The 22,491-nt window shown below is 35.6% G+C and overlaps 4 protein-coding genes across 6 annotated transcripts; 2 read left to right on the forward strand and 2 right to left on the reverse strand.

The window, feature by feature from the left end:
- The first annotated feature begins 2,754 nt into the window (after positions 1-2,754).
- Positions 2,755-7,569, forward strand: LOC110427393 (alpha/beta-Hydrolases superfamily protein). 3 transcript variants are annotated; one of them, XM_021442895.2, is made up of 9 exons: positions 2,755-2,904; positions 3,902-4,016; positions 5,128-5,164; positions 5,316-5,385; positions 5,517-5,621; positions 6,034-6,184; positions 6,396-6,478; positions 7,011-7,104; positions 7,185-7,569. In XM_021442895.2, exons 1-9 carry the CDS (start codon positions 2,892-2,894, stop codon positions 7,267-7,269), a joined length of 753 nt encoding a protein of 250 aa, XP_021298570.1. In that variant the 5' UTR covers positions 2,755-2,891; the 3' UTR covers positions 7,270-7,569. The 3 variants fall into 3 exon arrangements, with proteins under 3 accessions (XP_021298570.1, XP_021298571.1, XP_021298569.1); XM_021442896.2 differs by lacking the exon at positions 2,755-2,904 and adding an exon at positions 3,036-3,179; XM_021442894.2 differs by lacking the exon at positions 2,755-2,904 and adding an exon at positions 3,215-3,723.
- Positions 7,570-7,906: 337 nt separating this feature from the next.
- On the reverse strand, positions 7,907-13,137 carry LOC110427483 (uncharacterized). The gene is made up of 9 exons (XM_021443027.1): positions 13,042-13,137; positions 11,994-12,154; positions 11,400-11,850; positions 10,610-10,944; positions 10,401-10,475; positions 9,725-9,905; positions 9,557-9,655; positions 9,192-9,258; positions 7,907-8,754 (listed from the first exon to the last, which is right to left on the reverse strand). Exons 1-9 carry the CDS (start codon positions 13,096-13,098, stop codon positions 8,261-8,263), a joined length of 1,920 nt encoding a protein of 639 aa, XP_021298702.1. The 5' UTR covers positions 13,099-13,137; the 3' UTR covers positions 7,907-8,260.
- A 229-nt stretch (positions 13,138-13,366) lies between these two features.
- Positions 13,367-18,147, forward strand: PWP2 (periodic tryptophan protein 2). Its single transcript, XM_021442900.1, has 7 exons — positions 13,367-14,678; positions 14,887-15,138; positions 15,232-15,324; positions 15,607-15,978; positions 16,743-17,087; positions 17,205-17,432; positions 17,515-18,147. The coding sequence occupies exons 1-7, from the start codon at positions 13,476-13,478 to the stop codon at positions 17,683-17,685; spliced, it is 2,664 nt and encodes an 887-aa protein (XP_021298575.1). The 5' UTR covers positions 13,367-13,475; the 3' UTR covers positions 17,686-18,147.
- A 394-nt stretch (positions 18,148-18,541) lies between these two features.
- On the reverse strand, positions 18,542-21,444 carry GRX4 (glutaredoxin 4). The gene is made up of 7 exons (XM_021442999.1): positions 21,300-21,444; positions 21,094-21,195; positions 20,511-20,645; positions 20,295-20,394; positions 19,924-19,990; positions 18,830-18,908; positions 18,542-18,749 (listed from the first exon to the last, which is right to left on the reverse strand). The coding sequence occupies exons 2-7, from the start codon at positions 21,163-21,165 to the stop codon at positions 18,693-18,695; spliced, it is 510 nt and encodes a 169-aa protein (XP_021298674.1). The 5' UTR covers positions 21,166-21,195; positions 21,300-21,444; the 3' UTR covers positions 18,542-18,692.
- Between the last annotated feature and the right edge of the window lie 1,047 nt (positions 21,445-22,491).

A 22,491-nucleotide genomic window follows, 5' to 3' on the forward strand; every position in this document is an offset into this window, starting at 1 on the left:
ATAGATATATATACATAGAACTATTAATTTTCTCCGAGAATTGATCCCAGAGAAAAGAAAAAAGAATACTAGTTTGCTTGAAATTTTTCAATATAATTCATTCTTTCAAGGAAAACTTACTGTGATTCTGTTGTTGAGAGAAGGGTTACCATACCAGCAAAATAAATTTTCTGCTTCTTACTACAATTTGTTTGCTAATTTGCCACCCAAATGGTATAGTATTAGTTTTTTCATTTCTTTTTATCAATAATAAGTGTTGAATCAATGCTACTTTCCACCATGTAGACATTAGATTCAAATGGCTAGTCTTTTCCATCAAGGTAGCCATATACCAGCATCACCACAATTATTTTTTATATTAATGTACCTTCCATCTTTAACCCACATTCACTCATTAGTTTATTTTTCACTGAAAATGAAAGTTATAGGGGAAACCTATAGCTATTGTCTGCATGGTTTCATGAAACGTCTAGTCAATACATGAGCAGGCACCAACTTCCTATTTGCCTAACACTTTATTCATAAAGTGTGATGATAAAACCCTTGGTTGGTTTTGTTTTGTTTTGTTTTTTTTTTCTTTTTCTGCAGAATCCTTGTAATAACTTTGATATTCACTGCATTTTGCGACCCAGCTAGCTTTGCAGATGAACAAGGAGAAAAAGATTGTTACTTGAGCTAGCTGCAACTTTTCTCTTTTGTATAGTTTATTTGAAGGTTCCAGCCTTTTCACCTCAAGTTATAATATAATTATATTAACCAAATTTGGCTGCAGAATTTATTTAATATGATTGATAAAAATTAGGCCACACTCAGGTGAGTAGTGCCAGCAGCATATGTCGTCTTTCAGTTATAATAACTCAAGAATCAATTAACTAAACTCAAAAAAATTGGTATCAGTCCAAGTATCTATACTTATTGATTGATTCTTGCCCCAAATGAATATGGTAGGGTAAGGGGAGGAGTTGACAACGATAAAGTTGGCCCAATTTTCTCCCAGAAAGGATGGAAAATATTACTGAAAAGTTGACCTAAAAGGTTACATCAGATGCCACCATTCAACACACTAACCTATTATGGCGTGTCATGTCAGCAGTATTTTCCCTCGGTCAACCAGTTAAATATAGAGTTTGCTTTTGTTATGTGTGCAAAGTTCAAGAAGGGCATTAGCTATTGAACACTACAGCTAGAAGGCAGTAGGCCAAAGATGAATGACAGCCTGAAGATGATAAGCTGAGTGCATATACGACAAGACAAACAGGGATTGGATAAAGGCATCACAAGCAGAATTTTCTTTGGAAGCGTGTTGCGTTAAAGCTGCATCTCATAGGTACATAGTGATGGCATAATATGGGCTTAGATCACACTGACCTGAGTGAACATGAGACCAGTTAAATGGTGGGTCTGCAACTCTGCAAATCAAAACTAGTAGTTTTTTTCTCTTATTTTTGCTTGGCATAGGCTTTTTGGTCAGTTGCAGTAACACTTAGGTGGGGCGTTTGGTACATTACAATGTAATGTGATTACAGGTAATGTGATTGCAAGTAATGTGATTGCAAGCAATGTGATTACAGGAAAATAACATTACAGTGTTTGGTATGTAAGGCAAAATAATGATTAAAATGCAGGGAAGATAACATTGCAGTGTTTGGTTTACAAGTACTTTAGTGGGAATGTAATGTTAATTGTCAAAATTACCCCTAATTATTAAAATATAAGTTTAATATATTTATATTTTTATTATTAATTTTTATATAATATCATTTCTTAAATATTTTAATATCATATATTTTATTTTATTTATTATTATAATATTTTATATTTTATTTTTAATATATTTTATATTTTTATTATTAATTTTTATATAATATCATTTCTTAAATATATTTTTAATGTCATATATTTTATTTTATTTATTATTATAATATATTTATATTTATTTTTTAATATATTTATATTTTTATTATTAATTTTATATAATATCATTTCTTAAATATATTTTTAATGTCATATATTTTATTTTATTTATTATTATAATATTTTATATTTTATTTTTAATATATTTATATTTTTATTATTAATTTTTATATAATATCATTTCTTAAATATTTTTAAATATCATATATTTTATTTTTATTTATTATTATAATTTATATATTATTTTATTTTTTAATATATTTTTTATATTATATATTTTATTTTAATTTGTTTACCTATATTATATAAATGTTAATTTTTTATATTTTATTTTATTTTAATTTTTATTCTTATATTATATTTATTTATTTTAATATTTTTTTTAATTATAATATTATAAATATTTTTAATAAGGTAATAAAATTAAAAGGTAAAATTGTCTTTAAGAACATTACAGAGTGCAATGTAATGTGATTGCATTGGTTTTGGACTGCAATCACATTACATCCATTGGCTGTAATGTGATTGCATTGCAATCTTACATTGCAGTGATCTGTTATAAAACAAACGTTGCAATGTAATTTAATAAGCCACATTGCAAGTAATGTGCTTTACATTACAGCATACCAAACGCCACCTTAAGATTGCAAGAAGCAATAATAATAACCTTGCAAACACTTGAAAGTTGAAAGTATACATGAGGACATGAACCTTTCAATACAGGGGAAAACCTTTCGCGAAAGATTAGAAAGAAGGGTAATATGGTCAGCTGAATATCTAGCAAGAATCAAAAAGGAGGTGCAGCTTTGGACTTATTATGTGCTTAACACTTATGGTGTTCCCCATGAAATATAAACAAACAAAAGTTTTAGGGTGGGGATTGAGCAACCAGAAATGATAGTGGCAAGCACGAAAGCAAGAAAGAGGATGCACGGAGAGAAAAAAAGGTCACATGCTTTTTCTGCTGTCTCTTCCACATGAGAAATCCAGGTTGGTAAACTTTAGATATACCAAAAAAAAAAAAAATCCAAAAAATTATTTAGATTATTATACATATTTTTGTATGCATGTATATATGTGTATCTATCCATAATGAAAAATGAAACCTTTCGATATAATGAGAAGTTAAAGTTTATTGAAAAATAAAAGCAGAAATAAATGAAACCTCAGTTTCATTCTGTCCTTGAGTACTTCCATATTATACCAAAAACTTGTTAGGAATAGGATGCGTGAAGGTTGAAACTTCTAAGCTCTCTGCACAATGGGTATCAATCAAATCATCAAAGAATTCATATAAAAATGATTGAAAAATGCTAATATATATCTTTTTCAATTTTAGATTATTCTTTTCTTGTTTTCAGCAATATTCTGTTCAGTTGTTGCTTGGGACTTTGCTTTATATTTTGGCCACTGCCCACAAGCATAGATTCTCGCTATGTTGCAAATCTCTATTAAGGGATGGATGATTGTGCTCTGCTCTGCCTTGATTCGCTCTGCTATTGAAAAGATTTTTTGCTTTTGTCATTGTCTTTACCACTTCCTTTTCAAGGATGCCCCTCTCTCCATCCTTTTTGAGATTTCTTAGGCAATTTTAGGCTCAAGGTGTAGCCTGTTGTACGCAATACTCACCTGTTTTATTCTATTTCCACACTGCGTCCCTGCCCATTTGGTTATAAATAGGCAATACCATTCTGGGGTTTTTTCATTGTATTACCTCTTCTCAATCCTAGCCATAGGGTGGGCTGTTGAGTGCAGTTTCTCGACTGGGAAAACAAAACATGAGCTATTCACATCATACCATGGGCTCTGGTTTGTTGCTTTCTTTATATTACTCCCTCTCTCATTTCGCTTCTTCAACTTTATTGATTGCTGTGAGATAGAGGGATTGGTGATTCTTTCTTGATTCGTTTGTAAGCTTTCTAGTAAAGTTTATCTTCTTTTAACTTGACCTTTTGATGGTTGAACTTCATCGATGCTAATTTTTTAGGAAGTAGAACTGCTAGAAGGTCGTTTGACTTTGGAAGGACACATGTGGTTCGACCAAAAGGGAAGCACCAGGCAACTATAGTGTGGCTTCATGGACTCGGTGACAATGGCTCCAGGTATTGCTCCTTCTTTCCTTTTCCAGTTGTTGTATACCTTTTTGATTATCAGGATTTAGTCTTTCAGAACCCTTGTTAGGATTTGTAAACTCTTGCATCTGCCACTTTTACTAACAACAATCTGCTGAAGAAACATGATAATTGCGAGTTAGAATTTTGCTGTTTTGCTGATGATATGTGTTCCTTTGCATCAAGTTTATATGCATATATTACAACCAAGCTGTTGATCACTGTTTCAGTGAACTTCATTCTTTGAATGGAGACTATTCCGCATGTAACTGGAGAACTTGTTTAACAGTTGTTTGGGTTTAATCTCATCCCTAACTGGCCGAGAACAGTGGATACAGTTTTATTCTACTCTTTAAGTGCACATCCTGCATCAGGAGAGTGGAAATTCTGAATCATTAAAGAAGAAAAAGCTAAGTTGTTTGAGAATGTCAACATCTTGGCATGTTATATATTAGTAGGAGGTCCATATCATGCTATGTTTTTCACTGTTGAGTGTAGAGTTACTTTTCATTGTACTCTTAATTGGAATAAGTTCGATTGAGAAAGCAGTGCCGCTGTGGAATAATATTCATCGTATTGTTCTTCCTTCCTTTTGTTTTTTGTCTCGTGTGATGTTAAGCTTATCTTGGCAAGTCTTAAATGTGAAAAGGGTATATTCCATATTCATAGATAGGGGACCACAAGTAAACTTGTTTTTGCTCCTGCCAAATTAACAACCATATTTTTTACCTTTTGACAAAGGGATATTCATTTTTAATTGGAGTGGTTCTAGGAGTTCTTTTCTTAATCCAAAAGCAGTTGAGCACAAATTCTAGATTCAAGGTAAAACTGGTTCTACTACTCATTAACTTTTAAGTCTTAATCTCCTTGCATGGACAAGTGTGGCAAACTTGCAATTTTTGGCTTTGGGATGCTTGCTGCTCTCAATCTGAGATAATTTTTGCAATAAAAATCATCCAACTCCTAATGGAATTATAGAAGCTCTAGTTGCAGTTACAATTTCATGTCTAGCTGACAATAGAAAACTGTGCTCCTCCTCCCACAAAGTTTATTAAAAAAAAGAAGCATGTTTATCCTCATTTTCATTCCTATTCTGTTGCAGCTGGTCCCAGCTCTTGGAAAGTCTTCCTCTTCCAAATGTAAGGATGCTTTCAAAAATTACTTTTAAATTATACTCTTTCTGATACACACATTGTTTTATCTTCCAATAGTTAAAATTTTAGTTGAACCATGCAATACAAGTTTTGTCATCCATGATTCTCATATATGTCTCTTGATTCTATGTTGCAGATAAAATGGATTTGCCCAACTGCTCCTACTCGTCCTGTGGCTATATTTGGGGGATTTCCTTGCACTGCATGTAAGAATGTTTTTGGTTCTATCATCTTGTTTATGAAATAAGCATTATGTTATATGTATCCTGTAACTAAAGCCATGTGAATGCTGTGACACTGATGTAATCATTTAAATTGCTTTTTTGATATACATCAGGGTTTGATGTGGGTGAGTTTTCAGAAGATGGTCCAGATGATTGGGAGGGTTTAGATGCTTCAGCAGCACACATTGCAAACTTGTTGTCGACAGAGCCATCTGATGGTATTTAAAAGCCTTTATTATCTACAAAAAGGAACTACATCACAATATTTAAACATAAATTTCTTTACAATATAACTTTAATCAAAATGCTTTTACTTGAATTTCAAATCTATATATGCAAATGAAGTTATGGTCTTGGTTACTGGATAAAGTTTAGCCTTGACCTAGAAATCACCTTTGATTATTGCTGAAATAGGATATCCCTGCATCATGTTTTTTACCTTTTTTTTCCCCTTCTCCCCTAGGTTGTAGTCTTTTACTCATGGTGCCATTCTCTATAAGTTTTATTTTGTTAAATTTATAGAATATAAAGGTTATATAAAAATTTATGTTTCAAATTATTAGTGTCTGTCTCCAGAGTCCAGATAAATTTATATGAAAACTTACTATCATGTCAGTTTCCTTTTGACAGTTAAGGTGGGTATTGGAGGCTTTAGTATGGGTGCTGCGATGGCCCTTTACTCTGCAACTTCTTGTGCTCTGGGAAGGTATGGAAATGGCAACCCATACCCCATCAACCTAAGGGTAGTTGTTGGACTAAGTGGATGGCTTCCAGGTTCAAGGTATGGCATCATTCAGAATTACTTTCTTTCACGTTTTGCACCTTCTTTGCTGTGCCAAGACAAGATCAGTTTTGCTAGAAATCATCATGATATAATAAACAGCTGTTTGTCTTACTCTCTGCCTGAAATACCAAAATAATTGGATACCTTTATAATCTTAAGTTTCTGCAAAATATTGCTGTACATGCTCATTAAAGGCGTTGCCTTGCAGGGGCTTAAGGAACAAAATAGAAGTATCACATGAAGCTGCAAGGCGTGCTGCATCCTTGCCCATTTTGCTCACCCATGGAACTTGTATGTATCTTTGTCTCTTTTAAGCAAATATTGCAACTTACTTATCTTGTGGAATAGACCTTAAAATTTTAATATGCTCCAGCCTAGCATAAGAAACTGAAGCCACTGACTCTTAAGATATCAACTTGTGCACTTGGTTCTGTCAAAGCCTCACTAAGGAGTCTCTTTGGCTCTGATTACTGATAATTGTTATCGGCTTGAGAACATGTGAAGTCCTGTGCATGTCATATAGCTTCAGAGCATAATTTGGACATCATTCTGAGCTGGTGGATAACAGGAACTGCGAATCTTTTCCATCTTAAGCAATGACACTTTGAATTACAAAAAACAATATGTCCATATTCAAAATTCTACTTAGAAGGATGTTCCATTAATGATACTCAAAAGGTTTATTGACACATTCTTCCCCTCACAGTTCAAGGGCTTTCTAGAAAACACTTTATTAACTTTCCAATGACAACGTTAATTCATGTATATGAGGAATTTTTCTTGCTTAGCACACCAGACTGATCCTCTTATAATCCTATTGCAGGTGATGATGTTGTCCCCTACAAATTTGGAGAAAAATCTGCCCATTCCTTGAGTATAGCAGGATTTCGATACCTCACTTTTAAAACATATGAGGGGTAACTATTTAGCAACGAAATTAACTCATTGTTGATTGAGAAACCAATGCGGCATTTTTAGTTTTGATTTGGCTGTGCAGGATTGGTCATTACACAGTTCCTAAAGAGATGGATGAGGTCTGCAATTGGCTTACAGCAAGGCTGGGGCTCGAGGGGTCCCGCTAAATGTAGCACAGGATCAGTTTCTAGTTGGAGGTCACGGAGGAAAAAAGAAGAGTGAAATAATAATTGCGAAAGAGAGATAAAGCTGTATGTACAAGTAGGCAGTAAACAGAAAGGGTGGTCGTTGGGTATATGGTATAGTTGAATTAGCCCCTCTTTAAATCCTTTTTTGTGCCTTTCACCTGTCCTGAAAATAAAGTTTTGGATGCGTTTTGATGTCAAATGCAGGATGTAGATGGTAATAGCCTAGTTCTGTTGTACTTTCAGAGCATTTTAATATTAGTTATAATGTGATATTTGAAATCAGTGGCATCCTGTTTTCCTTTCTCTGTCTATCAGCATTCTGTCTAGTAAGTATGATCAGTTTCTGGTACCGCCCAAGTCAAGTAGTTTATAAGATTGAAGGTCTCTTCTCGTTGTTCAGACCAATGTGGCAATAGGAACTGAGTTGCAAGACACCACAGGCCATAAGAAAGAGCATCTTCCATGAAGAGACCCTCAATCTTATAAACTAGTTGACTTGGGCTTAAGAAATCCAGGTAAACTACACAACCCAATTAATTTCTCCCATGGGCTTCTTCCAATCGAAAGACACTGTTTACTTGATAAATTTTGCTAAGAAAGTGAATAGACGCCCATATACAGAAAAAATAAGCAATCAATAGAATGTAGCAGCATTGTTGTGTCTTGAAGGGACAAGAAAAAGAATCATTCTAAAAAGACCTGCCAGAGTAAAATTTATTCGCAGAACCACAATTAGTAATCACCTGCATTATCTCATCAAACACCTACTTGCAATAGCAGCTCTCTTTGCAATATAAAGGTCTATTCTTAACTGCAAATTTAAGCAGTTTCTTGGGATGTCACACAGATAAGCAGTATAATCTCTGAGAAGACTATAATCTGCCAATTACTTGTAAAGCCCACCCATCTGTGCATTCAGTTCAATGCTCATCTTGAATTTGATTCATACGGTCTTTAGAGTTACGGTGTGTTAAAGAGGAGGGAAAGAAGACACAGCCTGCAAACAAAGTTTACGGCCACTTTGCAGACCTGTTGTAGAGCTTGAACCTAACCTATCTGATTGAATCTGCTGTGGAGGAAACACACGTTCCTTATTTGGTGAGCCAGATTGCAACTTGTTTGCCGGGTTGGAATTGTCATTGAGGATGTGGGGTGAGCCATCTCCCATGATTTCACATGGTGCATTAACAGAAGCCAAGGCAGAAGAGTACCAATGCAGTTGAGCAGGTGACAACTGGAGGCCACTTCCATCTTGTGGTTGAGCCTGTGAGATATATGGAAAGTACCAAATATTTGATAATGTCAAAGAAGGCACTTGATGTGACAGAGGAGTGAGATGGCTCGTATTGCCAAGTTCTTCCCATGTTGGTGAGAACTGATTTGCTGTCCCACCCTTTTGATCAGACATAACCTCTTCCATATTCAGTAGATTCTTCCATTCTTCCTCTCTCTGGAATATTGATTCTGCAATTACAGCATAGTGGAGTAAGTTAATAAATATAAAAAGGGCATATAATACATGTATGAAAGCATGACGCTAGGGGTGTAAGTTCCTTACATACTTGACAGAAATTGAACAAACATCTGGTGTAAGTCCGTCAGTTAGAACTTTTGCACATTTGTTTATACTGTACCAAAAGTCCAAACTGATACAACATTTCAATCAGGAAAAATACTTAAGATTCATAGTTCACTGTGTTGATGGGATTGGAGGAAACTCCCCAAAAGCCAATTTGAGAGAGCTGGATACCAACCATTTTCTCCATCTCAATACACAATGATCCTGACACGGTTTAAGCTGCTATGTGCTCATCAACCAACAGGGTTCATGAAAATTACTTCGTAGCATGAAAGCAACCTTTGACAGAAAAATTAAAAAGGAGGTAGAGATTAGAAGTAACCTGACTTCTTGCCAAAAGAATTATCACAACCCTCGCAGCGGCATCCACCAGAGCATCCAACTTTAGCCTAAATTAAAGGAAAATATTTGTGCAGTCAGAATGATTCCAATTAAGCGGCTTACTACCCTGAATCATCTTAACAAAGTCAAACTCCACTTTTTGTTAAGAAGAGAAAAGGAAAAAGATGACGACATTTAATACTTAGTTCTTAAAGCTCCATGCTGCATCAGCTCAGATGTGAAATCAGGATAAAAGCAGCCAGAGAACAATATAGTTGTCAATTGAAAGAAAAGGGGAAAAAAATGGAAAATCAGATGAATAACCAGCAGCAGCATCACACATCAAGCTATAAAGTTAAAACATACCCGATAGCATTCACAATACTTTTTTAGGCACTTTGACCTTTTGCATTTGCATCCTCTTTTGTGCCTGGCTGAGGAAGGGTTCGTCCAGTTTCCATCATCCTGCAAAGTTTCTCATGTCAAATATATTGGACTACCTTAAAGAAAAAGTAGGATTTTGGAAGCTACTACCGCAAGAATTGGAGAATCATTGGCTTGCTGAACAATCGTTGGAGCAAAAGCAAGCGGGTTACGCAATTCAATTTGTTCACGACTCTCTTCGACCCAATCCTCATAAGCAGTCCTGTTACGACAGTTTTGACACGCACAAGAATCTACACAGTATAGTCCTGCCGCAAAGCACTCACAATAACTGCCAATGACAAACAACACAGCTGAAACAGACTGCAAATATACCTGACTCTTTTATTATGCTGGAAAAAATGAAGATGTTATTAAGTCCTATATCAAATGTAATTTGTTCTTAAATTGGTTTCAATCAGAAAGAAAACATTTAATCAATAAACCACTTTTACAGGTAGGGCCTGTCTGGGTGCCTTGCAGAAGTGAATAGATGTGCGCTGCAATATACTCTAGCATCGGAAGTAAGATCATAATAGGAGTTTACAGAAATTCCTCGGTTAGATGTTTGACTGGCATTCAAGTAAGTGGAAGTCACTTACCATGCTCATGTTGACAAGGATATATGCAAAATAGTTTGGAAAAGTTCAATTTCCTTAAAACAACCTTTCCCTTTCTTCTTGGGGCAAGTCAAATGCTATCAGATAAGCCTATATGTCTTTCAACAGGTTCAAGCTACCACTTTGAAGCTGAACAAGCTCTCTATTACTATGCCTTGCGGACTTACAGTTTCAAACATCTGGACATCTGGCAGTTACAGCGTTTAAAGTCCCCACTCTCATGTGTGTATGTTTCCCTATTCCTGAATACAACAAAATCCAAACCTAAGAAAGCAATGTGAAATATTATTAAAAAAAAGAATGAGAAAAAATAAAGGAATGCGAAAATGAAAATCAATTTCCAACATTTTTAAATAAAAGATTATTGTAAACTTGCCTCTTCCCTTTTGAGCTCTCTCCGTATTGGGATCGTACCTCAACCCTCTGACCAATTTGTTGACCTTGCATTTGCCCACATGGAAGTGTCTGCTGGTCAAAACATGGCACTTGCTGAGTATCCCATGGAGGTTCGTTATTATCGAGTAGATGACCTCCATTGTCTACAACGACAGCTTCACTGCTTTGGTGATCGCTTTCAACATGGTCAACAACTTCCCTAACTTCCCTAACTCTAGAAGAAGTATGGCAGTTAAAAGCAGCATTGTCTTTGCAGTCCAATGTAGCCTCAAATTGAAGATGTCTACGTATACCTCGTTGATCCTGAGATGCCTCCTGTATCGCATGAATTTACAAGGAACAGGTAAAAACAAAAAAGAATGTAATTTTCTGTATCTGCTCAAGACAAATGTATAGTAAAAAGCTTTTGTGTCCTGTCACACTAGAAAAGAGATGCGTCTAATGTCCCTAAAAATATTTGAGAAATACTTTAATTCATCTGTCCCGAGCCAGGTAGTAAATGATAAATCAGACACCAAAGAACTAGAATTTAGAGTAAACTATACCCCGAAAACTAATGAACTTCCTATACTCCTCCTTATATTGCAAGTCTCAATGCTTTTGATGTCACACCTTCACTTATGAACACTGCAGCACTACGTCTGTCACCTGCATTCTCCTTCCTAATATTCTCAGAGAACCTACTATAATGACAACCTCAATTAACTAGCATGACTCCCACTGTGATATTCGTTGAATTTAATTTACTGAAAAAAGAGAAAATCTGTTACCTGATGTTCTAAAAGTTCATCAGGCTCAACATAATTGCAGATATTTTCAGATGAAAATTTCAAGATCTTATCAAAGCTTTCATCTATGCTTTGATCACCAGAATCCTCAAGCAAAATCAATGATCCTGACAGCAAGTGTTTTTTGGAAAGATGTGGCAATGTCTGTGCCCCGACCTCTACAACCCAATCATTAGTATAATCAACTTTTTTAGTGGTCACTTTTGAGGGCGTAAAACGACTTGGTAGTAGCAGAGGTACAACATTAGCTGACTGCACAAATGTTTCAGCATGTTGTGCACTGTCGAACTCCAGCGGATCAGCTAGGAAATCATCAACACACTCAGAAGGGTTAGAAGACTGGAATTGCTTCTGAATGTAAGGTATGAGTGCAGAGCTTGATGGGGAATAAAGTTGTCCATGAGCATTTGAAGTTGAAGCAGCTATCTCCTCACTGTCAACATGCAAAAATAATATTCAATTGATAGCAAGACCTATTCAGAGAGGGCAGGGCCCAGGGGGAAAGGTACATATTATTCGATTTGTTATCATAATCGGCATCTTCCTTCCAAAATGTTTTAAAAGTTAAGACAAGACCTTTCAAGAAAACCGGTTTCTGGCTGCAAATCTAAATGAGGTGAGCCAAACACTGATGGAGTGGTGGGAAGACTATACTCAGAGAGCCTTTCTATATACAGCGCTGCGTTGGCTGAGTCTATCCGAGAGAGATTATTGAGCAATTTGGAAAAGGGAGATTTCTACCATAGCAACACAGTGGGTGAAAGAAAACATTATTTTAGTCTGTATGTAAGGAGAATATAAATTAAAAAAAAAAAAGGAAGATGAAGATATCCGAGACAATCATAGAAGAACAGTGATGAAACACAAACAGAATACATGAGAATTGACTATAAAAGTTAAGAACAAGCTGTCAAGGAAAAGCCTTAATGGCAAATACAACTTAAAAAGTTTCTTATAGAATACTTCACAACATAAACGATCAAGAAAACGAAGAAACCCCAAATCTTTACTTTGTAACTGAACCCATAAAAGTTAAACAAAATTTATCATAAAAATTGTTTTTTTTTTCTATTTGAAACAAAATCCTCTGTTCCAGTCACTCTGAGAGTAATCAGTGATCACTTTGAGTCTAATTAATCCATCATCACTTTATCTATAATAGACCAACAATGAAAAGAGAAGAACCAATGGAAAAGGAATGAACGAAAAGATGGCAATTTGGGTGTGCTTTGATTTCCTCTGTTTCTTCCATGAAAGCCAACACAGAGTCAAAGGGCAGCAAAATAAGAATAAATCAATTAAAAAAGATTAATAATAAGAAATGATTTCATATAAGAATGAAAGGGAAGAATCAATGGAAAAGGAAAAGAAGAAAAAGATGTCAATTTTGGTATGCGTTGGTTTCCTCTGTTTCTTGCATCAAAGCCAACACAGAGTCAAAGGTCAGCAAAAGAAGAATAAATCACTCAAAAAAGATTAATAAGAAGAGATAATTCCATATATAAATGAAAATTTAATCAAAAAGAATAAAACCTAAAAAGAAAAACGCAAAAGAATCAAATTTATCATTTCCTCCAAGAAGAAAAGCAATCCTGGAAAAAGAATTGCATGAACAGAGCATTACTCGTGCGGAAGCAGGGAACGCCTCAATGGCATTTCCATCACTTTTGGGAGATTCCATTTATCAAGAATTGGAAACCCTATGACTTTTCAATCAGACGATTTTCTGGAGAAAGTGATGGAAAAACAACACTTGCTGAGCGGGTTTATACAGATTACCTCTGCACTTTTTAAATTTGCCTCCGAGCGGGAACGTTATCTTTTTATTTCCATGGAAATGGGCTCAGTGGGTTTTCAGTTTGATGGGCCGGTCCGGGTCAAAAAGCCCAACATAGTTTCTCTTCCGCTTAAACCCTACTCAAAACCCTTTCTCAAACGCTGCAGAGTATGTAGTTTTCCCCACGCTTTCCCTTACAAATTTTCCTCCACCCAAGCGCATAGTTTTCCCCACGCTTTCCCTTACAAATTTTCCTCCACCCAAGCGCACCTCACCACCAAATGAACTACCGTTTCCAGAACCTCCTAGGCGCCCCTTACCGCGGTGGCAACGTCGTCATAACACAAAACACCAACCTAATCTCTCCCCTAGGCAACCGCGTCTCCGTCACCGACCTCGTCAAATCCCAAACCGTAACCCTTCCTATCCAGTCATCCAGCAACATCCGCCGCATTGCTGCCTCACCTGACGGCGTTTTCCTCCTCACCGTCGATGACAACTACCGTTGCCTCTTCATCAACATCCCGCGGCGCGTGGTGTTGCACCGCATAACTTTTAAGCATCCCGTAAGTGCCGTCAAGTTTAACCCCAATGGGAAATACGTAGCCGTGGCAGCAGGTAAATTGTTGCAAATATGGAAATCTCCTGGGTTTAAAAGGGAAGTTTTTGGGTTTGAATTGGTTAGAACTTTTGCTGATTGCAATGACAAGATATTGGCAATTGATTGGGATAACGAATCAAAATATTTGATTGTTGGGACTAAAGATTTGACTGTGAGGTTGTTTTTTGTGGATAAAGTAAAGGGTAGTTATAAAAAACCGTTTTCGTTTCTGGGGCATAAAGATTCGGTTGTTGGCTGCTTCTTTGGTGTTGATAAGAAGAGTAATAGGGTTAATAAGGTGTACACAATTGCTCGTGATGGTTTCATTTTTAGTTGGAGTTATAGTGGCAATGATGGTAAAATTAATGACTTTAGAGATGAAGTTCTGGAGGATGACGAGCCACCTTCTCCAGGAACACCAGAGAAGGATGGGGAAGGGATTGTGAAGAAAAGGAAGGATTTTGATGGTAAAGAAAGTGGCTTTGGTGAAGATGAGGATTATTTGAGTGGAGGGGAATGGGAGTTGACGAAACATTGTTTTATGCAGGCTCCGGCAAAATTGACTGCTTGTGATTATCACAGGGGGCTTGATCTTGTTGTGGTGGGATTCTCAAATGGGGTTTTTGGATTATATCAGATGCCGGATTTTGTGTGCATCCATTTGTTATCGATATCGAGGGAGAAGATTACAACAGCTGTGTTCAATGACCTTGGAAATTGGTTGACATTTGGTTGTGCAGAGTTGGGGCAGTTATTGGTGTGGGAGTGGCGGTCCGAGAGTTATATACTGAAGCAGCAGGGACATTACTTTGATGTGAATACTCTGGCTTATTCGCCAGATTCACAACTATTGGCTACTGGAGCTGATGATAACAAAGTGAAGGTAAATAAATATTTGAGAGATGTTTAAATGGCTAGATCTTGCCTGGTTGATGCATCTTTGGCTTTTTATTTTTGTAGTTATAGTTGCAGTTAGCAACTTTTAAGAATCTTGTGCTCATTCTTATGTTTACACCTTTGCCTTGCTGCTGCTTGTCCTTCTTCAGTATTTCACTTTAACATATCTTAAAATTTTATTTTGCTTGTCACAGGTATGGACGGTTTCCTCAGGCTTTTGTTTTGTAACCTTCACTGAGCACACTAATGCAGTTACTGCACTCCATTTTATGGCTAATAACCATTGCCTCTTAAGTGCATCTCTGGATGGGACTGTTCGTGCATGGGATCTGTTGCGCTATCGAAATTTTAGAACATTTACTACCCCTTCTTCTAGGCAGTTTGTTTCTTTGGCGGCCGATCAAAGTGGTGAAGTGATTTGTGCAGGAACTCTAGATTCATTTGAGGTATACTGGTTAATGCTGCTCTATTTTAACATTCCCATGTCAGTATTGATCACTTCTCATATATATATTTTTTTACAACAACACCTGTTACAGATTTTTGTTTGGTCAATGAAGACGGGTCGCTTATTGGACGTACATAGTGGTCATGAAGGTCCTGTTCACGGATTGATGTTTTCTCCGACAAATGTGAGCTGACTTTTCTTCACCTTTTTCTGCTGATTCAGTATGTTTAGGTTTCCATTAATCTCCTTCAATCCTATTTTACATTCTGGAGTTGTTTCTTCGCATGGCATTGTTTATCCGCTGTTTGTCATTTACGATTATTTGGCCTAAACTATGACATTCATCTCTGATGTTTGGATTGAATCTATCTCTTGTGATTATATGAAGTGTATATAGCGTTATTCTTTTCTGATTTTAGCTTTTATGATACCTATTGATTAATGAGGTGTTCTTTTTTATATTTAGGCAATATTAGCTTCATCATCATGGGACAAAACTGTTCGGTTGTGGGATGTATTTGAAGGAAAAGGCACTGTTGAAACGTTTCCACATGCACATGATGTTCTGACAGTTACATATCGTCCAGATGGAAAGCAATTGGCTTGCAGCACATTAGATGGACAGATTCATTTTTGGGACCCTGTTGATGGCTTGTTAATGTACACGATTGAGGGTCGTAGGGATATAGCCGGAGGACGTCTCATGACCGATCGAAGATCAGCAGCTAACTCAAGTTCAGGAAAGTGCTTCACATCCTTATGTTATTCTGCTGATGGGAGTTACATCTTAGCTGGAGGAAGTAGCAGATTCATCTGTCTGTATGATGTTGCTGATCAGGTAAGTTTAAACGCATTTATGTGTAAAAAAATATATTTAATTTGACACATATGTTCACATACTTAACTTGCATTTGTGTATTATTTTAGGGGCCAGTCAAACTATTTAATCTTTTGGCGGTTTGAATCTTTATGGTGTCAGTTTCTGCATAATACCATAGAGCTCTAGTTATTTCTCTGCAAATGTGTGAATGATGAATGATGAAAATGGTTTGAAAACCATGTAGATAGCAAGTAATTTTTTTGTGAACTTTAAACTTGTCCACTTTTCTTTTGACAGGTATAACCTGTCCATCCTTAGCTTCCTTATAATTTATACCCTACACCCTGGAAAGAAGAAAGTAATCATGAGATACTGCTCTTATTTTCGAGGCTCATCGTTTTCAACCACTAATTGTCATATAAAAGAATTCTATTTCTATCTAATTCAGAAGGAAGGATTTGCATTACAGTCTCTTTTTTAATTGAAACATGAGTTGGTTATGGGGAGATTTTATGTTCTTCTTGTACTCTTGTTGTCCTGAACCAAGAGAGACTAATGGATGCATGTTTCGCACTTGTTTGCATTACATACTTTCTCCACCATTGTACAGTCCTTGCTATATATTTTCTTCTCTCATCCTTAGTTTTCCATTTGATATATATTGTTCAGGCCTCTGGGTGATAATTTCCACCAAATGCTATTTTGTCAATCTAGAATCCAGTTTTTTTTTTCTTTGATCCAAATGCTGGATGTAAGTAAACCCGATTATGTATATGGAACAGGTTCTACTTCGACGATTTCAAATAACTCATAACCTCTCTTTGGATGGAGTTCTTGACTTTTTGAACTCAAAGAATATGACAGCAGCTGGCCCATTGGATTTGATTGATGATGATAACAGTGATACAGAAGAAGGTATTGACAAACAAACCCGAGGAAATATGGGATATAATCTTCCAGGATCCATGCCTAATCATGGAAGGCCTGTTGTCCGAACAAAGTGCCTAAAAATTGCACCCACGGGACGAAGTTTTTCAGCAGCAACAACCGAGGGCGTTCTTGTTTATTCAATTGATGAATCCTTTATCTTTGATCCCACGGATCTTGATATAGATGTTACGCCAGAGGTACTTTCCTTTTCTGCATCTTTTAGTTTTACAGAATTTACCAATAATGTTTCTTCTGATTTACTAATAAGTGATTTTTCCTTTTGATTTTTGGGTTTTGTCTGCATTGTCATATAGGCCATTGATGCAGCACTTAATGAAGATCAGCCAAGCAGAGCTTTAATTCTGAGCTTGCGTTTGAACGAGGATACACTAATTAAAAAGTGTATTTTCTCTGTTAGTCCGATTGATGTTCCAGCAGTTGCTTCATCAATCCCTTGCAGATATTTGCAAAGGTTAATAGAGGCATTAGCGGACCTTCTGGAAAGGTGCCCACACTTGGAGTTCGTGCTTTGCTGGTGTCAGGTAGCTTTCTTTCAGTTTCCCATATAAAACTGATGGTGGTTTGTGTTTTTTTCTGACATGGTTTGGTGTTGCTTTGTTGCAGGAACTCTGTCAAGTTCATGGTAACTCCATTCAGCAGAATTCCAGAAATCTTCTACCTGCTTTAAAATCTTTACAGAAGGCAATCACCATAATTCACCAGGATTTGGCTGATACATGTGCTTCCAATGAATATATGCTTCGATATTTATGCTCTGTTAGCGACAAGAAATGAATCGAGCATACTTCAATTGGTTGAAACTTGGCTGAAAATCTTTTGAGGAAAGATAATTGCAGCTTTTTCTGTTGTAACCTGGGCCCTGATAGCATTAATCAGCTAAATGAGAACGCGCTATGTTTGGATCATGCATTGTTACAGCAGTCATGAAGTTCGAAAGTACTCTTGGGCAAGTCATCTAGAAGCAATCCAGGGTGATAAGATGACATCCATGTAAACTAAGCAGTTTTAACACAAGGTGCATGTTGCAGCAGACAAATCAAGCGGATGCAGGCATATCATATGATACTTTGGTTTCACAGGGTGTCTTTCAACAATTTTGTTATTGCTTCATTGGAAGTATCAGTCAGTTGTATAAATAGAATGAGATAATAATTCATTGTTTGTTTTATATGTTTAAACAAACCAAGTTTATATAAAATTAATCCTGTGAATTTCTTGTGCAAAATTAGGGGTTCTTTGTGGTTTATAATTTTTTTGCGACTATCACGTGCATTTGCATGTAATGTACAATCGTACATTGACAAGTTCTGCCGAGGGTCTGAATCTTGGTAACTTGAGACCAAAGATTATGAATCTCCTCTTGTATGGTTCTTGTAACTGGCTCAAAACAATTAATGAGCTTTACTCATATCTTACAACTTTTTCCCTCAAGGTTATGTGTATAGACAGAGTGGGATCTACCATGCTGCCCAGGCATCATAGTTATTTGCTTGCAGTTAAAGTTTGGTTTCAATCAACAAGCAAAGCAGCTAGGTAGAATAGCTTGTTCACCTTCCATTTGATGTATGGAGTCAACTTAGAAACAATCTATTTTCAAGAAGCAAAGTTTTTAATGTAACAGTAGCATAGATAATGTTGAACAATGAGCTTATTATTAAAAATTTTCAAGGTCGTGATACATAAAATATGAAACTATCCATCTTAACATCTTTTGGTATCAAGAAGAGGAGCAAACAGAAAGGCTCTAATAACCTACTCCAATCTTCACTTTCAACAGTGATTTATTCAGACTTGGGGCTGGCTGCAATATCCTTGAGCTTTTCCTTCAGTTCTCCGCTCTGCACATGGGCATACACATGCATTAGAGATGCAGTAAACCAAAGATGCTCAAAGGGAGGCAAAATATCAAAAAAGAAACCTGGTGCAGATTGAGAATTATATCTGAACCTCCAATGAACTCCCCGTTAATAAATATCTGTGGAAATGTGGGCCAGTGGCTGCAAGAAAAAAATTTGATAAAAAGTAAATGAGCAGCACACCATTTGAATACCACCAGTCTTCTCGACTAATAATTAACCATTTGTGAGGTGTAGATTTTGAAATTGAAATTTTACATCTAAGAATGCTTGAAATTGAAATTGAAATGTGGAATTTGACAGGTTACTCATAATCTCATCTTAATAAGAATGCTTGCATGTAGAAATTATTCTACAAAACCACACAGTGCCATATCTATAAACTTTTTAGTTATCGAAAACACGTATTTTATCTATCAGAGAAGAAAGTCCAATGCGAGAGATGACAAGAAATTGATATTGCATCAGTTGGACCAGGATTTATTTTCACATAAAATACCGTTGAAACAAATATTTTCCCCATCTGAGCATGTTAGAGGTGGATAGCATGCTAATGTTCAAACTAAGATAATGCATAAGAATAAAAGCATTTCAGTTATTTCTGAGAAAATTGAATACCAGATCAAATAGTTCTTCTTTCCAGTATTTATTTACTTCTATTTCAACAAAAAGCCAAAATAGACAAGTTAAAGATGATAAGCACTAAACTTCCCAAGTCTACAGAGAGAAAAGGATTAAGAACAAAGGGAAATTCTGGCAAAGCATCAAAGTTTTAACACTTGATCAGTCATTTCTAGGGTGAAGACCAGTGGAAACCTATAAGCCGAAAGAGATTCACTACTTTGCATTTGTTACATTTAACATTGACAGAACAAAGATTGATTAGCCCACCAGGACCCAGAACAGAGGCTTCATTAACTGCAGAGTGTCAGCACCCAGCAAGTTATGTACCAAAAGTTTGAAGTGTTAAATTGATGGCCTTCACACAATTGAATTCAGCTACATATTTTTAATATGAAAAAAAAAAAAAGTTTAAAGAAAAGGAAGATCACGTCTAAACCATAAAAATGAGAGCACCTTAGACTAAGTGGGAGCTTGTTTTATATTAATACTTTAATTATCCTTCAGAGAAAAACACCAGCAATTGCCAATTTACCTGAAGGCTTTAACAGCAGTTTTCAGCTGAGGATCTTCCAGAATATTTCTTGCACTTAAAGGAACATCTGCATCAGCCAGAAATTTGGTAAGAAAACAAACCAGCTAAATTCATTTGCTATTAGAATTTAAAAAATTACACCAAGATAAAACAAACACGAATGGATCGGTTGGCAAACACTGAATCTTTTCTTTCATTCAGCTCAAAAGTTAACACTTTTTACAATTTTCATCTAAAGGAGCAGACCTCAAAAAGGCATTTAAAGAGGATTGTGTACACAGACAAACACAACAACAGATGCAGACTTATCCTTGAAATCAAAAACTAAACAGAGAATGGATGACAATTCAGGTGATTAAATTAACACTTACTGTAATGTTTCAACACTCTTACTGCCAGTGAACTGAATCCACATTGAGGAAAATCAGGTACCCCTTTCATGTAAATCATCACAGGATTTTCCTTGACATCCTAGAGTAGCAGTTAATCATGATCAATAACACTTACAGCTCACATAATAAAGAAACAAAAAGTTCCAATATGCTTCATCTATATAACACAAAAAATATCTCAAAGGACACACCTACCTGTTCAACAACATCTTTCAAAGAAACAGGAGAACCCTGAACCTTATTGGTGGGTCTAAAATCTTCATGTGTATCAGGGTCACTGGGAACAGTTGTCGAGTATTTCAACCCATCATGGTAGAAGGATCCAAGCACCTAGAAACAGCATAAACTAAATCATAACCTTCTAAAATAGCACGAGAAAATCCAGAATGAGCAATAATTAATTAACACTAAATTTCAGACAAAAAATTGAGCTAAGCTGCCACATTCAGCTCTTGCTATAAAATTGCAGCTTGTGATTTCTTGTCGATCAGACAGAACTCGAGCCAAAGCAAAAAGCTTGTTCAGTTTAGACAAATGCTCAAAATTTTCTCTCTTTTCTTTTTGTTTGTTCATCTGCTCGGATCCAACACTAACATACAAAGAATTCATGAAAATTATATTCCGGTTATTCCCAAAATACTAATTGTTTTTTCCAAAAATAAAAGAAGAAATCGCTTCAAGTATCTGCTTGGAAACCCAATAATCGGTTCTACATCACGAAAGCAATGAAAAAACACAATACTAATAATGACATAAAATTAGTATCTGGGATACTTACTTTTGTTCTCGAGCGAGCAGCAGAGAGACCGGCGATGCCTTTGAAGGCCGCGTTTGACAATAATCTAGCCATTACCCCTTAGCTTCCGATTATTCTGATTATCTACACCATTTCAATAAGTAATATTAGTCACCTGCAACTGAAAACCAAAAACAGAAGAAGAGAAACACAAAAAAGAAAAGGCAACGGAAATCAAATTTGTTTACGCGAGCAAAACAAAAACACTCAAGCGGGAAAAGCTTAGGGCTTTGGAATACGAGAGAAGAGGGCGGAAGCAAAGGGAAGTTTACTGGAGAATAGCCTCGCCAAAAATAGCTAATTGCACTCAGGTCCCTCTCAAGCGTGTGTTTGTTTCTGGAATTTTTATTTTTAATTTAATAACAATAATTGTTGTATAATATAAAAAAGGTTAAGACTTACCTCAGGAAAAGATAATTCAAAACATATGTACCTTGAAAGCATTTCAAGTGCAAAGGGATTCAAGTTCATTTTCTTTACATGATGGTTTGTTTTCTGAAAAACTATTACTATGTAATTCTGATGGTCAATTGAGAAAAAATCTTGCTTATATGGTACTAATGATTCAATTAACTTGGATCATTAAACTTAATCCATAATCCAACAATATATATATATATAACAAAAAATGGATCAAAATATTTAAAAAGTCTCTGTATTAGAGTATTTTTTTAATTTAGTCTCTTAACTCAAAATCGTAACATTTTAATCTCTTAATTGTCACCCTATGGATATGAATTATTGATTTGGCATGTCAAAAGGCTGCCATATTGTAATTTATTCTTCACAAGAAGCACTTGCTAAGATTGGAACCAAGACTTTTAACAAATAAATCAATGTCTTTATCATCATACTTAAACTCTTACATTTAATAATATCTTATTTGAATTTTTTTTCTTACTTTTTTCTTTTTTTCTCTAAAACTATGACGTTTTGAATCATTCTTCTCTTTCTTCTTTATTTTTCTTTCTATAAAACTATGTCTTTTGAGGAAAAAGTTTTTAAGGGTTTTTATGGTTATAATTTTTGAGAGTATAAGAAGACTCTAAAATGACATAGTTTTATAAAAATAAAGATAAAAATATGAAAAAAAAAAATTCAAGCGAGATATTATTAAATATAAGAGTTTAAGTTTGATGGTAAAAATATTATTTTATTCACCAGAGGTCTTGAGTTCAAATCTTAACAAGTGATTTTTTTAAAGAATAAATTACGACATGTCAATATCGAAGAGTGCCACATCAACAATTCATATCTATAATGTGACGTGGCAATGCCATGTCACTTTTGACATGTTGATATGACACTACCACGTCAATAATTGAAACTTTTTTTATATGTCATGTCAACATCTAACGTCACGTTAACAATGACGTGACA

The sequence above is a fragment of the Theobroma umbraticum genome, unplaced genomic scaffold (genome assembly GCF_002168275.2).
Source record: "Theobroma umbraticum cultivar Fairchild unplaced genomic scaffold, ASM216827v3 scaffold_34.0, whole genome shotgun sequence".
NCBI lineage: Eukaryota > Viridiplantae > Streptophyta > Magnoliopsida > Malvales > Malvaceae > Theobroma > Theobroma umbraticum.

Coding starts and splice junctions, on each gene's coding strand:
- LOC110427393 (XM_021442894.2), top strand. CDS start 3,693: ATGAGCTATTCACATCATACCATGGGCTCTG. Junction 5,165..5,315: donor AAAGTCTTCCTCTTCCAAAT/GTAAGGATGCTT, acceptor TCTATGTTGCAG/ATAAAATGGATTTGCCCAAC. Junction 6,479..7,010: donor TTTGCTCACCCATGGAACTT/GTATGTATCTTT, acceptor ATCCTATTGCAG/GTGATGATGTTGTCCCCTAC.
- LOC110427483 (XM_021443027.1), bottom strand. CDS start 13,098: ATGGAATCTCCCAAAAGTGATGGAAATGCCATTGAGGCGTTCCCTGCT. Junction 11,851..11,993: donor GAAACCGGTTTTCTTGAAAG/GTCTTGTCTTAA, acceptor GCATGTTGACAG/TGAGGAGATAGCTGCTTCAA. Junction 9,656..9,724: donor ATGATTCTCCAATTCTTGCG/GTAGTAGCTTCC, acceptor GAAACTTTGCAG/GATGATGGAAACTGGACGAA.
- PWP2 (XM_021442900.1), top strand. CDS start 13,476: ATGAACTACCGTTTCCAGAACCTCCTAGGCGCCCCTTACCGCGGTGGC. Junction 15,979..16,742: donor TGTATGATGTTGCTGATCAG/GTAAGTTTAAAC, acceptor TATATGGAACAG/GTTCTACTTCGACGATTTCA. Junction 17,088..17,204: donor ATATAGATGTTACGCCAGAG/GTACTTTCCTTT, acceptor ATTGTCATATAG/GCCATTGATGCAGCACTTAA.
- GRX4 (XM_021442999.1), bottom strand. CDS start 21,165: ATGGCTAGATTATTGTCAAACGCGGCCTTCAAAGGCATCGCCGGTCTC. Junction 20,395..20,510: donor TGAAAGATGTTGTTGAACAG/GTAGGTGTGTCC, acceptor CTGCTACTCTAG/GATGTCAAGGAAAATCCTGT. Junction 18,909..19,923: donor ACTGCTGTTAAAGCCTTCAG/GTAAATTGGCAA, acceptor TTTTTCTTGCAG/CCACTGGCCCACATTTCCAC.